The 13,483-nt window shown below is 41.2% G+C and overlaps 2 protein-coding genes across 2 annotated transcripts; both read left to right on the forward strand.

The window, feature by feature from the left end:
• The first annotated feature begins 902 nt into the window (after positions 1–902).
• On the forward strand, positions 903–5,566 carry LOC104589108 (amino acid permease 6). Its single transcript, XM_010247300.3, has 7 exons — positions 903–1,310; positions 1,437–1,670; positions 1,823–1,916; positions 2,044–2,258; positions 2,429–2,574; positions 4,682–4,909; positions 5,011–5,566. The coding sequence occupies exons 1-7, from the start codon at positions 1,196–1,198 to the stop codon at positions 5,440–5,442; spliced, it is 1,464 nt and encodes a 487-aa protein (XP_010245602.1). The 5' UTR covers positions 903–1,195; the 3' UTR covers positions 5,443–5,566.
• A 151-nt stretch (positions 5,567–5,717) lies between these two features.
• On the forward strand, positions 5,718–10,777 carry LOC104589109 (uncharacterized). Its single transcript, XM_010247301.3, has 4 exons — positions 5,718–7,803; positions 8,378–8,885; positions 9,015–9,217; positions 9,328–10,777. Exons 1-4 carry the CDS (start codon positions 7,735–7,737, stop codon positions 10,321–10,323), a joined length of 1,776 nt encoding a protein of 591 aa, XP_010245603.1. The 5' UTR covers positions 5,718–7,734; the 3' UTR covers positions 10,324–10,777.
• The last annotated feature ends 2,706 nt before the right edge of the window (positions 10,778–13,483 follow it).

Below are 13,483 nucleotides of genomic sequence, written 5' to 3' on the forward strand. Positions count from 1 at the left end.
TGCCTTGTTTGTTTTCAAATGTTTGAAGAGTAAAAGTTTATTTTTGTTTTGAAAAAATATAATTCTCTAACAATAATTTTTTGATAAATTACAGTTTATTATTTTCTTTTGTTATGACCATATAGCTTCGTTTACTGTTTGTATAACTAGTCTACACAGTCCCATTTGTACAAACCTAAATGGGTTTAAATCAACACAAATTTAATTGTTTTCACAATTTCCTTCAACTACTCATTAAGAGGGCATAACCAACATGAAAATAGTTCAAAGTTGGGGAAAAGTGAAAAAAGTTTCCAAATCACTAGTTCTTGGAATCAAGAAGAATCATCCCGACTCCCATTGCGCAAGTGAAAACAGTTTCTAACTTTTCTTCTTCTTTAATCGGACAAATGATGATTGCACTCTCTAAAAGCCCACTTCCATTCTCCTATACAAAGGTTTCAGTAAAATATAAATTACTTATATATTATATAGTCCAAACTTCTGGGAATTGCACTATCAAGAGGTTTGTATGTTGCCAAAAGATCACTAAAAACTGAAAAAGTAATTTGAAATTTCTGAGCTGCTCTCTTCAATTTTACTCCCGAATTGTACGGGAAAAGGAAGCAAAAGGAGTTGAACTAAAAAAGTGGGCGTGAAGACTTGTCGTTACTTAAATTCGAGGTGAAGACCAAAGTCAAGATTGATTTTACATGTTCCTTTGACCAAATGGACGGTCCAAACCCAAGTTAGAAGAGCACTTTCGATGGTGCAACTCTGGTCAATCATTAAGAGCACCTAGTCCGAATGCTTTTCTTTGCTTTTTCCAAAACCCAAACCCACCCTTGTATATGTGGTGGAACCCACCTAAGACCAATCCCCCAATTTATCATCAGACGGTTGAGAGAGCTCTTACGCAAATCACCCTGTTTCCCAGATTTGATCTTTAGAACTTTGCAGTGTTGCACAACTTTTATAAAGACGGCTCCTCTTCCTTCCTTCTATTGTCCTACCGAGTATTGATTCTGTCATTCAGCATTTGGCACAAAAGTGCTCTAAATCATTTCCTCACTTGTGGTTCTTCACTTGGAGAACTTTCTAACGTTATCTTCGAAGTGTGCTTTCTCGTGCTCAACACTGCTATTACTATATATATAGCTCTGCTGAGCCATCTCCTTTGAGTGGAGAAGAGAGAGAGATAGAGAGAGAGAGAGAGATGGCGGTAGAGTTGCAGAAAAAAGGTAACTTCTACATGGGAGAAGCACCGGGGATGATGGAGATGGGTATCAGTAATAAAAATTTGGATGACGATGGACGCGCAAAGAGGACTGGTATTGTATCAATGATTAACCGTTGTCAAATTTATTCTGAGATTTCCTCTAAATCTGTCGTCTTCTTCTTCTTCTTCTTCTTCTTCTTCTTCTTTCTCTTGATGTGGGTTTGTTCTGATTTTGAAGGAACGTTGATCACCGCAAGTGCTCACATAATTACTGCTGTCATTGGATCGGGAGTGCTGTCCCTAGCTTGGGCCATAGCTCAGTTGGGTTGGGTTGCTGGACCTTCTGTTCTCATCGCCTTCTCTGGCATCACTTATTTCACTTCTACACTGCTTGCCGACTGTTACAGATCTCCCGATCCTGTTACAGGGAAGAGAAACTATACCTACATGGATGTTGTAAGAGCCCATCTAGGTAACAATTTCACTGCTAAAACAAAACCAGAAATCTGTTTCTTGGAGTTATCTCTTTTTCCTAACAGATCAATCTGCGAATAATTGATGAGACAATATATGCAACAAGAAAACCCATTTCAAAATCGTTTTCCCGGCTTTCTTTTTCTTCAGGAGGAATCAAGATTCAGCTTTGTGGGTTAGCTCAATACGTAAATCTGGTGGGGATTACAATCGGATACACCATCACTGCATCCATCAGTATGGCGTAAGCAACTCAGAACCTTAGACCTTTGAAATGGCTTTAGTTGTTTACAGAAGTGTACGTTTATATGGAAATGCTGCGAAAAGGACTGATTATTTACTACATGTTTGTTTCTCTGGTTCGTCATCAGGGCTGTCAAAAGGTCTAATTGTTTCCACACACACGGGCATCATACCAAGTGCAACGTAGCCGACTATCCCTTCATTATCATCTTCGCGAGCATCCAGATCGTTCTGTCCCAAATACCCAATTTTCACAAGCTCTCTTGGTTGTCCATCCTCGCGGCTGTGATGTCTTTTGCTTATTCTTCAATAGGCCTCGGTCTCTCTGTAGCCAAAGTTGCAGGTTCTTAGCTTAGCAACTAATAAAAACTCTGCAAGTAGAAATTTTGACTTTCCAAAGAAAATTAAAGATTTTTTTTCCCCTTCTGCTTGTTTGAGTTGTTTTTGTTTCGATCGCTCTGTTGGTTTAGTAAAGAAGATAAGGTGGGTCTGCTGTTTGGAATCTTTTTGCAGAGGGAAGCGGTGATGTGAGGACAAGCTTAACAGGGGTTTTAGTTGGGGTGGATGTCACCGGCACCGAGAAGGTGTGGAAGACATTCCAAGCCATCGGAGACATTGCTTTTGCCTACGCCTACTCTACCGTCCTCATTGAGATTCAGGTAAGCCAATTTTCTCATGTCTTTTATGTCTCTATATTCTTTTTTTTTTCTTCTTCTTCTTATTCTTATGGACGGTTTGATTTTGATAACGGCTGAATTTGCTGAACTGAATCACTTATTTGCTTTGTGTTTTAACTGATAAAATAATTATATAATAAGATATTTTAGTGTGTAGTAATCTATCCGACTTTATCCTCAGCAATTAAGGAGCTCACAACCACCTTAAGAATTAATTCACTAAAAAACAAAGCAATTAACTACTTGGTTCAGCCATTTCAGCTGTTTACCTGTTCTGTCATCTGTGTGAAAGCAGAGAACAGAAGGGAAATGTTGGTGACAAATAAGGTGGGGTATTTATTGAAACATGCTTGAGATGTGTGCAAGACCATACTGGAATCCCCTCTTACCTGTTATTGACTGCAGAGAGAGAGACATTATTCAACGCATACTTTTACCTAAAACGTGAATTCAACTTCTGGGCCCACGTGGAACAGAGAAAAGAAAAGAAAGAATTGAATGAATGAGCAGTGACGTTTTGATGAGCTTTGATGAACTCCATTAATATTTAAATTCTGAGAGGCCCATTCAGTATCATCAAAGAGGTATAATTTCTCACAGATGTCACAAGGGCCCAGATCATGAGTTGTGGACTTGTGGGGGATTAACCTCAAACCTTCGATAATACAAGCAAAAGAAACTGAGAAAGTCGTTGTTTTGCAATTTTTTGCTCCCGACAAGGTCTTCAGTTTACGCTCTAAAACCGTAAAACGAGTCTTCAGACGCAACGTAACCGCATTGAATTGCTAGTTTTGAAAATTTGAACTCAACCCCCAGTCCAGTCCAGTCGGCCTTATGTCCCTCCCTCTCGGTAACACTCCCATGTGAGGTTTGGAAACCGACACAGAAGAGATTAGATTACACATTCGACCTACTACCTCTATGTGGCGGAAAACACTTGCAACCCAAAATTGGCTAGACCTAGCTTCAAAGAAACTTCTGAATCGGTACAATAGTAGTTTGTCCCGTTCACACTAGAGTCCTGGCATCGGTCAATAGGATGTGTCCTTTTGTGCATCTACAAATATCATACGTGTGATATAGATTGGTGGGCCACTGCAGGATGGGCAGCTACCCTCACCAGAAAAAACATAAAAAAAAAAAAAAATTGTTTTAAGTGTCTTTCATTCATCCAATCATGTACACAAAACGAAACAAGACAATAGTATCCTTGTCTTTTTCTTCCACACGATTTAAGCCTTCTTTTTTTTTTATTTTGTTTTGGCTTTTTTTATGGTGGTTAGATAGCAATTGGCTTCAAGAGATTCCTCCACATCATGACAGACCACCAATTTTAGGGTTAGCTCATATGAGAGGATTCCAGAGCAGTTTCACGTGTACAGTTAGATATCAATTTCTTATTTATTTATTTATTTATTTGAGCATCTGATGGGGGCCCATTTAAAACGCGGTGGATTGTGGCTGTAGAAATGGACTTGCGGAAAGCTCAAGTCAACTTGATAGCCCATTTGCTTTATCCTCAAATTGTAACTGTGAGTGGGGTCTCTCCTCTCTGCAACTCCTCCAGGCTACAGGTCAGGTCAGTCAAGCCTGTCACCAGAAAAGTTCTTTTGGATGTGAGATATTCCCAATACAAGGTGGGGATCCCTTGTGGGGCGCAGATGTGAACTCGATGCTCCAAGACAAATCCCAGCGCCTAACCACCGGACACTGGTCGGGTCAGGAAAGGATCAGAGGGTTTGACTTTAGAGATGGCCAAAGACTCAAAATGGGCCCAATGTTAAACCTGGCCCTCAATCATGGACCGTCCAAAAAGCCCAGAAGCACAAATTGGTGCTGTTTTTGGATGTTATACCAACCTTTTGAATTCAGAGTGAGTACTTGGATTGGACTGTTGGTAGTGCCACGTTATCACCACCAAAGATCCCAAAATAGTGATTAACCGGGTCAGTGGGACCCTGACCCTTAAGATGGAATCTGGGAATAAAACAGCAGTAAATAAACAGAACCGGGCTTCTTTTTTTCATGGAACTATTTATTGTTACCACTGATTTGTTCCTCACTTTATTCTATGCTTTTGCAATTTCAGGACACACTAAAATCAAGTCCCCCGGAGAACAAAGTAATGAAGAAGGCTTCCTTTATCGGGGTGTCGACCACAACCCTGTTCTACGTGCTGTGTGGTTGCGTTGGTTATGCCGCGTTTGGGAATAATGCACCCGGAAACTTCCTTACCGGGTTTGGATTTTATGAACCCTTTTGGCTCATTGACTTCGCCAACGTCTGCATTGCCATCCATCTTATAGGAGCATACCAGGTGAGTAAATGAGTTGAGGCCCAATGGGGCCCATTCATGGAAGCCCACCTAGGACCTAGCTGCGAATTTAAAAGTTCTTAACTCGTTCATCGCACGCGCAGGTATTCTGTCAACCCGTATACGGATTCGTGGAGAAATGGTGCAACCACCGTTGGCCCGAAAACGGATTCATAAGCACAGAATACGCCATCAACATTCCAGCATATGGCGCATATAATATCAACTTCTTTCGGGTGGTGTGGAGGACGGTGTACGTGATAGTCACGGCCGTGGTGGCCATGATTTTCCCCTTCTTCAACGATTTCTTGGGCCTGCTTGGAGCAGCCTCGTTCTGGCCCTTGACCGTGTACTTTCCAATAGAGATGTACATTGCACAGGCCAAGATACCCAGGTTTTCCTTCACTTGGACTTGGCTCAAAATATTGAGTTGGGCCTGCTTGGTGGTCTCAATTGTGGCTGCTGCTGGATCTGTCCAGGGCCTGGCCACTGATGTCAAGGCTTACAAGCCTTTCAAGACCCAAGGGCACGAATAACTAACTTTCCTATCTCTCTCTCTCTCTACTTGTATTAATTTGGGTTTGGGAAGTCAAAGCGATATGTATTATTTCTTTTTAAAAAGAAAAGAACAATGTCACTCTTCCCTTGACTGATTCACAACATATGGAGCCCAGGATAAGTCGGGTGAGTGGGTAATTAGAGGCCCCCAAATCCGGTTCGGGATCTAGCTTTAGATGGGCTTGGGCTGGACAAATTCGGCTTTATCTTGGATTGGACTAGGCCTTGGGCTGCAATGCCAACGTTTAGATTTGATTGCAGGATCGGTCCAAATTCGGTACGCAAGTGGTACTATAAACCCACATTCAATTACGAGGTTTTCTTTCCTACTTTGTCTGCCAATAACCAACAACCATTCATTGATTCATTCCATTCAAAATAAACAACAAAACAGAATTACAATAAAAACCTTTCCAACGGAACCGGAATGCTAGTAATCGCTGCTCTTCTCCTAAAGTCCCACCGAGATTCATTTCTGGGAGAACTGGAATTGCAAATGACATTTATGTCTAGACTATAGACTAGAATAGAAACCAAATCCGTGAAATTGAAATGAATTATTTTCCCGTAAAATATGCACTAATGAAGACGGACGGAGAATCGGTATAATCAAATCATTTTAAGATTTTAAGGATCAATAAAATAATATTGATAAATTAAATTAAATAATCATTTTGTACTGTAGTGGTTGAAGTTTGGGAATTCTGCAAATGAAAAAGTGAGAAAATGTCTCAAGAAAAGAGGATTTTCGTTGGCTACCCTGTTAGCCCTTCCTCTCTCTCAAATTACGGGGGAGCTATCTTCTTTCTTCTACGGCCATTCCGCCAATGGCCACCCACCCAACTCGTCCCCCCCGCCCGACCACACTTGACACTACTACGCTCTGTGGGTACGGAATACGAAGGAATGAATGAAGCGGGTCGGGGCTGGGTTTCAACGAACAGTGCAATTGGCTCGTGTGTGGGGTGTGTGTCTGGAAGGAAGTAAAGAAATGAAAACTTTGACCGAGCAGGGGTGGTCTTCCATGCGACCAACGTCCCTTTCCATAGTCCTGCCTCCCCTACTCCTCGCCGACCTTCAACTCTCTTCCCCCTTTTTTTTTTTTATTTCCTCAATTTAATAAAGGGAAACTCCTCTGTTTTTATTTTTTTTTTATTTTTACTTTTCCCGTGAATCTGCACGGACTCTATGCTTCACCGCCTGCCATCGCCACATCTGTATTAAAATGGAAATGATGAGATTGGTAACCCAGAAGGAGAGGACCCACAAGCATAATAGTATAATACAACTGCCCAGACTTTTCACCAGGGAACAGAAACAGAGAATTCGAGATCGGACGGTTGTCATTTGGGAAGCCTCCAACCATGTACCAAATCGAGGATCCTGGACTCACGACGCTGACCCAGAGTATAGAGCACCAACTCCACCAGATAAAAAGAAGAAGGCCCCACCCAACCCAACCAAACCCCGCCACACGCTCGCAGTTGTTCAGATGAGACGACGATGATAGATTAGATAATTCGGGACCTCTATCGTCAACATCAATGTGATTGATAGACACAGAGAGAGAGGTAGGGACCCACAACATCGAATCAAGTACGAATGACGCTCTACGGCAGCGACTGACGGCCTCGGGTGAGCGTGAGTGAGACTGAAAACCCAACTCCAACCTTTCCCTTCCAATGGCGGGACGCTGTCAACTGTGCTTCCGTACCCATTGCTCTAGTCTAAAACAGGAATGGCATTCACCTATCCAAAAATGGTTAAATGACCGTTTACCATTAATGATTTTGATTTTCTCTTTACAAATTACAAAACTCAAACCCCATTATCAGATTCAGATATGAGAAGTGAGATCCCTCCTCTCTCTCAAGCCACGTGTTTTTTTCTCTATACTCCAAATGGCCCCTGCTGACTGATGATTCTCCCACCGTCTGATCTGATAATCAAGCAAACTGTGCAATTGCTTTTAACTCGAGTCACAGTCACCTTCACCTTTCTCTTTACTCTTTTTTTTTTCTTTTGATATTTTGTTACAACAGACACAAAGGACAGCGGCAACAAGAACACGGAACAGGGGCTGTAAATTCCTTTACACATTCCCTAGAGCTCAACTGCTGAAGACACTCAAGCTCTATTTACGGCCTCCAATGGCATAGGCCTAGCCACTTCTCTGCTCTCTGCTTCGTTGTATGCGTGTCTGAACAAGGGGTAAAAGAAAGGAGACAACAGACATCCAAGAAAGGCAGCAAGAGAATCTCCTGTTGTCCATGGAAAAGAAGAAGAAGGACAACAAGCTCCAGCTAACCAGCCAAGAAGCTGAGACGAATGAGTTCGAGGTAAGGACTAAGCAGGTTTTTTTGCTTCTTTCCTTACTTCGTTGAAAATGTATTTCCTGGTTTCTTCATGAGTCTGCTGAACCTCAACCTCCGTTACTGCTGCGGAACAACTTGTGATTTGCATTTCTATTTGCACTTGTGTTTGTTCAGTGTCTCTCTTCTCTTCTCCATGCATAAGAAAACCTCGCATTGGACCTGGGAGTTTTCTAATGGGAAAAGTTTCAGTTCTTTGTAATTGGATATAGATGCCAAACCAGCCAACCATCACTTTATCTATCTCTTCATTTACTAGGTTGTATGAAGAAAACCGGTACTTGAGCCACATAATAAGTAGTTAGTTAGTGGTCTATGTTGCTGGTTTGTGCAAATGGCTCTCCGTTCTTGTTCCCCTATGCTTGCTCTCTCTTTGAGGAAGTTAACCCTTCTAGTTTATCTCTGTAAATGGATTCCGGCTTAGAATATGAAACTGGGTTCACTGGAATTGAAAGGTCACCATCATTTTCTTTTTCCGGTTGGTTGTTTTCTTGTTTGCATGTTCAGTTTTTTTTTACATGTTGGTGCTGACTGTGAACAGGGCAAGGAAGATCAAAACCAAACTGGTATCCCCAGAAAGAATCCCAGAAATGGTAGCCCTCCACATGAGAATGCTCCACCCGTGGGTCAGCAATATCAACCTATTTTTCAATGGCCATACACACCTCAACCCACTCTCCAACAGTCTCCAATGATTCCCAGACCTCTTCCCACCCAACAAATCCCAACACTTCTTTTAAACAGATGGCAATCACCATTATTAAGCACACCCCAACAACCACAGCAGCAGCAACAGAGTGTCATTAATAATCAGTTCCAACAGGGCCAGCTACCATACCAAGCAAGCCAAACGAGCGTGACAATGTGGTTACCCCCACGTCCTGGATTCCACGCACTGGGAGGAGCTTATCAGCCCGCTGTTCCTATGGGAACCACAGACTCCAGCTGGCAAACTTCATTCGTAGCCGGAGGAAATTCCTCAAGAAATGAACCCCATGTTCCCGGTTTCTGTTTCCAGGGTGCATACTCGCATCCAATTAGATGTTCAGGTAGGTGCATATGGCTGTTCACTTGCTCTATTACTTGTATATAATGCAACAAATTAATTCTGAATTCTGAACAAAAACAATTACAGAGGAATCCTACTAATTAAGATGGAACTCTTGCATTGATAATAGGTCCATGGGATCCTTCATCTTGGTGGAGTCAAGGACAGCAAACACAGCCAGCATATGCTTTTCCGGGAGCATATGGCTACTTTCCTGTAACATTGCAACCTGCTCTTGACTACTCAGCATCCTGTGTACGAACCCCTCAGAAAGGAATAATCCGACCTCAAACAAAACTTTCTCAAAAGCACCAGCAAATGTGGGAAGCTCAAGTATGACCTTTTATCTAATATTTTTGGTTTCTTTTTTTTTTTGGATTAAGTTTACCATATTGTTAATGTGGCAATAAATTTATAGCTTGGCTATGGTGTTGGTTATGCAGTCAATGGAGAATGTTCAGCTGTGGACCGCAATTAGTCAGTTGCAATCAGAAATGGCTGCTTATGGAAACCGCTTAATGAAGCTTGAAGCAGAGGTTTTGTCTTTGAAGCCAACAATGGAGGAAATTCCCGTGGATCCTGCTAACAATGCACTAGCTGGACAACAGACATCAAAGAGAGGGAGACCAAAGAAGCCTATTGCTACAGTTGATGGCTTACATTCTCCCGATAAGTGCCAACCCCGATCTCGTGGAAGAAAGCCTACACAGCTCAAGGTTCAATCCAAAACTAAAGGAATCAACTCTGAGAAAGGTGTAAACAAGGTGGAAGACAGGGAGAAAGGATGTCACGCAGCGCTTGTCAATGAAAATAATGCAACTATTCAGCAGGAAAATGATGGAAGGATTCCAAAGGTTTTCACGAGTGGCAGCAGCAACTTTGAGCTCAACGGGGCAAGTGTGAAGCTTCCAGTAGAAGTTCAAGCAACAACAACACATCAGGAATCATCTGGAACTCAGATGGGTGGGGCTGGATTCAATCCCACTTCAGAGATAAAAGGCGATAATAACAAGGAAGAAGAGAAAAAGACTACCTTTTCCATAAATCAGCAGGTCAAGGGAAGCAATATTGAAGGTGCATCCACCACTTACAGAGCAACCGTGGATAATGGGAATAATAGATGGCCTTCAAACATCCTCCCTGATGACTCTGAGAGAAGCATTTTGGATATGAGATCCCACTCTTTGTATGGTTGTGACAGTGTTATCAGACAGGGAGGGAAGGTTGTACCTGGATGGGGTTTTGCAAATGAGGAGAACGCTTCAGAAGAGCATGATGATGTTGTGGTAGGATCAGGCAAGGAAGATGAAGATGAAATGGAAGAGGATACCAGTTCAGGTGCTGACGAAATAGGCCAAGCTAAAGCTGACTGTGCTTACGGCTTAGATCCTACTGGAGGGACCAGTGATAAAGTTTTGCCTCAGCTGAACCGGTGGTGACACAACTATTTGACTGATTGGAATTCTTCGTCTACTTAACAGTGCCGATTGATACTGGAATTGTCTGCTCATCTGGGTATCTTCCTCATGCACATACGGATTTTCCCAGAATTTTGTAGTGGGCAGACAACCATTTGAGACAATTAAATTAATTACCGAAAAATTATGCTCACTCCTTTTTATCAGAAGAAATCATTCTAACTTGATGCAGATCACATATTACAGGATTTTCACTTACTAGTTCATTTCCTTGTTTCTTAGCCGCCGAAGAATTATGATGCCAAATGTCCTGGAAATAGAAAATGGTACATAATAAGCATAATCCTTCTGCATGATGTAAGCTTCAGATTTGGGATTTCCCTTTGTATGTTCTGTTGATTTCTGGCAACAGCAAGTTCAAATGATGTGAGCTTCAGATTTGGGATTTCCCTTTAGTCTATGTCTCTATACCTATCCCATTGTCCAATAGCTCTTACCTCTTAGCGTCATCTCTTGTTAAGAGCCTTCAGCTCTGGGCTTCTGATACGTGGATTCCAGTGCTTTGGAAGCCCTGGGTTTCTGATACGCGGATTCCCCGTTCTTTGACATTCAGTTAATTGGGTCGATATTTTGGTATATCTTGATCTTGAACCATTTCACTCTCGGTGCGCCATCAAGATGCAAGATCGATTCAATTAATTGGGTCATTTACATGGATTAAATTAGCATGTTGCGAGATGGCTAGGAATGCGGGTTAGCGATATCACGAAATGAAGTAAATATGCGTAGCAAGAATCTCAACATCACAAACAAACTCGCCGGAGCCTCTTAGTGGGGATCATAGGATTGCAGAAGGGGCGGAGTTAAGGACTTTTTTCTTGAAGGGCGGCGGGCGGGGGCGGGGGGGGTGTATTTAAGTAAGATAAAAGTAGAAACTGTGGGGATTTTAAATTCTGCCACCACCTAGCCTCCGCCCCTGTCGTGGAACGAAGATCTTGCAAATGCAATATAATGATGCAATCTCTCTAATGTGTGAGACCCAGAAGTTAGAACTAATAAGCAGTCTTCATGTCGCAAGGTTTCTAATAAAGACCTTAGTTTCAACGAGTTCATCCAAGGTGAGAAGCATGGCCACCTCAGTTAGGGATGACATTTTCATGGGAATTTTCGAGTATCCAGCCCTATTAGGACCTGTTTATCAAAATCCTACAGGTTTTGATACGGGTTTGAGATTTTAGATGAAAACCCTAAATTTATACTAAGATAATTATTCTATTATTAATGTTTTATTTCTAAATTTAAACTTGATAAATTGTTTATTTCATTCAGTTATAAAATGCTTATTTATTATTTCTTTTAACTTTTAATTGAAATTGTTAATAAAATATATGTATTAAATGTTTTGATGAATACGAAAGTTAATTAAATCTATTTTATTCAATTAAATAATACAAAAAGAAAAATGGCATAATAACTTAAAGTAGTACAAAGAGATTTGGTGCTATCATTAATCGATCTGGGTTCAAGTCTATGGGGTTTGGAACTTTGAGAAATTGAGGGGAAATTTGTACGGATTCCCTGCCCATTGCCTTTCCTAATCTCCAGGCAAACCACCACAACCGATTGTACCTTACGGATCTTCGAAACCTACAGACATCTTCTTTCTATTAGCTTATACTTCAATCAATAGAAGCTGAGGTGACCCATTGATGATTGCAATTATCATAACTGCTGAAACTGGATTCCAGCAACAAATCATTTATTAGGTCATTTACTTGGATTAAATTAGCATTTTGCGAAATGGCAAACCCAATATCTAGGATCAATTAGCAAATAAACGAGCAAAAGAATAGGTACAAAATCAGAGCACTCAAAGAGACTTAACATGGTAACTGGTAAGTCCTTGTTAACAACGGGCAACAGCCATGGGAGGAACAGAAATTCATTATTACAGAAAAAAAAATTAATGAAGTACAATGGTTGTTTAGCTTCTCCCAAACCTTGGCGCCCCTTCGCACCCAAAACCATATACACATACAAGTCAACACTATCAAAGCAGTGTTCAAATGGCATGACCGCTTGTCGAATATAAGAATCTCTAATCAATAGAAAAAATCAAATCAAAAACTCCCAATAATTATATGTTCTATCAATATCTTCGCACTAAAACAAAGAACTATACCACGGTAAGTGAACAGAGAAGACATCCCAATAATTATTGCGATGGAATCACATTATAATTGGGTATTGAGTTTTGAGTCACAAGTGGGAGCTGCACATGCCACACTGGACCACAGTGAGAAGCGCAATGGGTGTATCATTACTTTGAACCTTGCATGGAATTGACGCAGGACGACAAATTATCACCAAAGCAGCTTCGTAAAGAATTGGGATCTACTCCTAAGAGTGCTCCTTACACCAACCTCACATTCGCATCCCACCGTGGCTGTTTATTGGGAACACTGTTAAAAATTGAACCAGAGCAGACGGCAAACCATTAGACCAAATAACCAGTCATACATCGAAGTCCATTTTAGATTGGACTACTCTTTTGAAAGAAAACGTTGAATTGGTTAGAGAACAATTGACAAGACAGTCAAACCACTAAACAGTTTAACCTAGGCAGTGGTTCACGCCTTCACGGTTTAATAAAAAACATTTTTTACAGAAAAGAAAAGAGGATAAGAGATGGGAGGACTAAGACACGATTACATATCTGAGAATCTCTGAAATCTAAAATCTCGGATTTATGATCTTAGATCTAAGCTCAGAGAAAAAGAGAAATGAGACGAGATCTCAGATCTCAAATCTGAGAAAGAAGCCGCCATCAACAACGTTGTCACCATCACCATTACAGGTGAATATCGCCTCCCCCTCATCCTCCTCCTTTCTTTCCTTCCCTCCTTCCTTGCTTTTCTTAATCTCCTTTTTTTACTTTATTTATTTCCGTTATTTTGCTATCCAACAATCACCTAGTTCTCTCTCTCTTTTCTCATAAAACAAAGATAAAACCCTAATACAATAACAGTTGAACAACCGACTCAAAAACCGATGATCAAAGCAGTTTTGTTTCTAGGCTTTCTTAAAACCTTAATGGAAAGTTGCTCGCATGAACAATAAAATACAAGCACGGGAGATATTCTCAATGTAAGCCTAGAACATGATTCGAAGTGGGTGTGAG

The sequence above is a fragment of the Nelumbo nucifera genome, chromosome 5, assembly GCF_055504915.1.
Source record: "Nelumbo nucifera cultivar China Antique chromosome 5, China Antique-T2T, whole genome shotgun sequence".
NCBI classification, from domain to species: Eukaryota; Viridiplantae; Streptophyta; class Magnoliopsida; order Proteales; family Nelumbonaceae; genus Nelumbo; species Nelumbo nucifera.

Excerpts from the sequence above, each read along its gene's own strand:
- LOC104589108 (XM_010247300.3), top strand. The coding sequence starts at position 1,196 with ATGGCGGTAGAGTTGCAGAAAAAAGGTAACTTCTACATGGGAGAAGCA. Across the intron at positions 1,311-1,436 it reads TGGACGCGCAAAGAGGACTG|GAACGTTGATCACCGCAAGT; the intron begins GTATTGTATCAA and ends CTGATTTTGAAG. Across the intron at positions 1,917-2,043 it reads ACTGCATCCATCAGTATGGC|GGCTGTCAAAAGGTCTAATT; the intron begins GTAAGCAACTCA and ends GTTCGTCATCAG.
- LOC104589109 (XM_010247301.3), top strand. The coding sequence starts at position 7,735 with ATGGAAAAGAAGAAGAAGGACAACAAGCTCCAGCTAACCAGCCAAGAA. Across the intron at positions 7,804-8,377 it reads CTGAGACGAATGAGTTCGAG|GGCAAGGAAGATCAAAACCA; the intron begins GTAAGGACTAAG and ends GACTGTGAACAG. Across the intron at positions 9,218-9,327 it reads AGCAAATGTGGGAAGCTCAA|TCAATGGAGAATGTTCAGCT; the intron begins GTATGACCTTTT and ends TTGGTTATGCAG.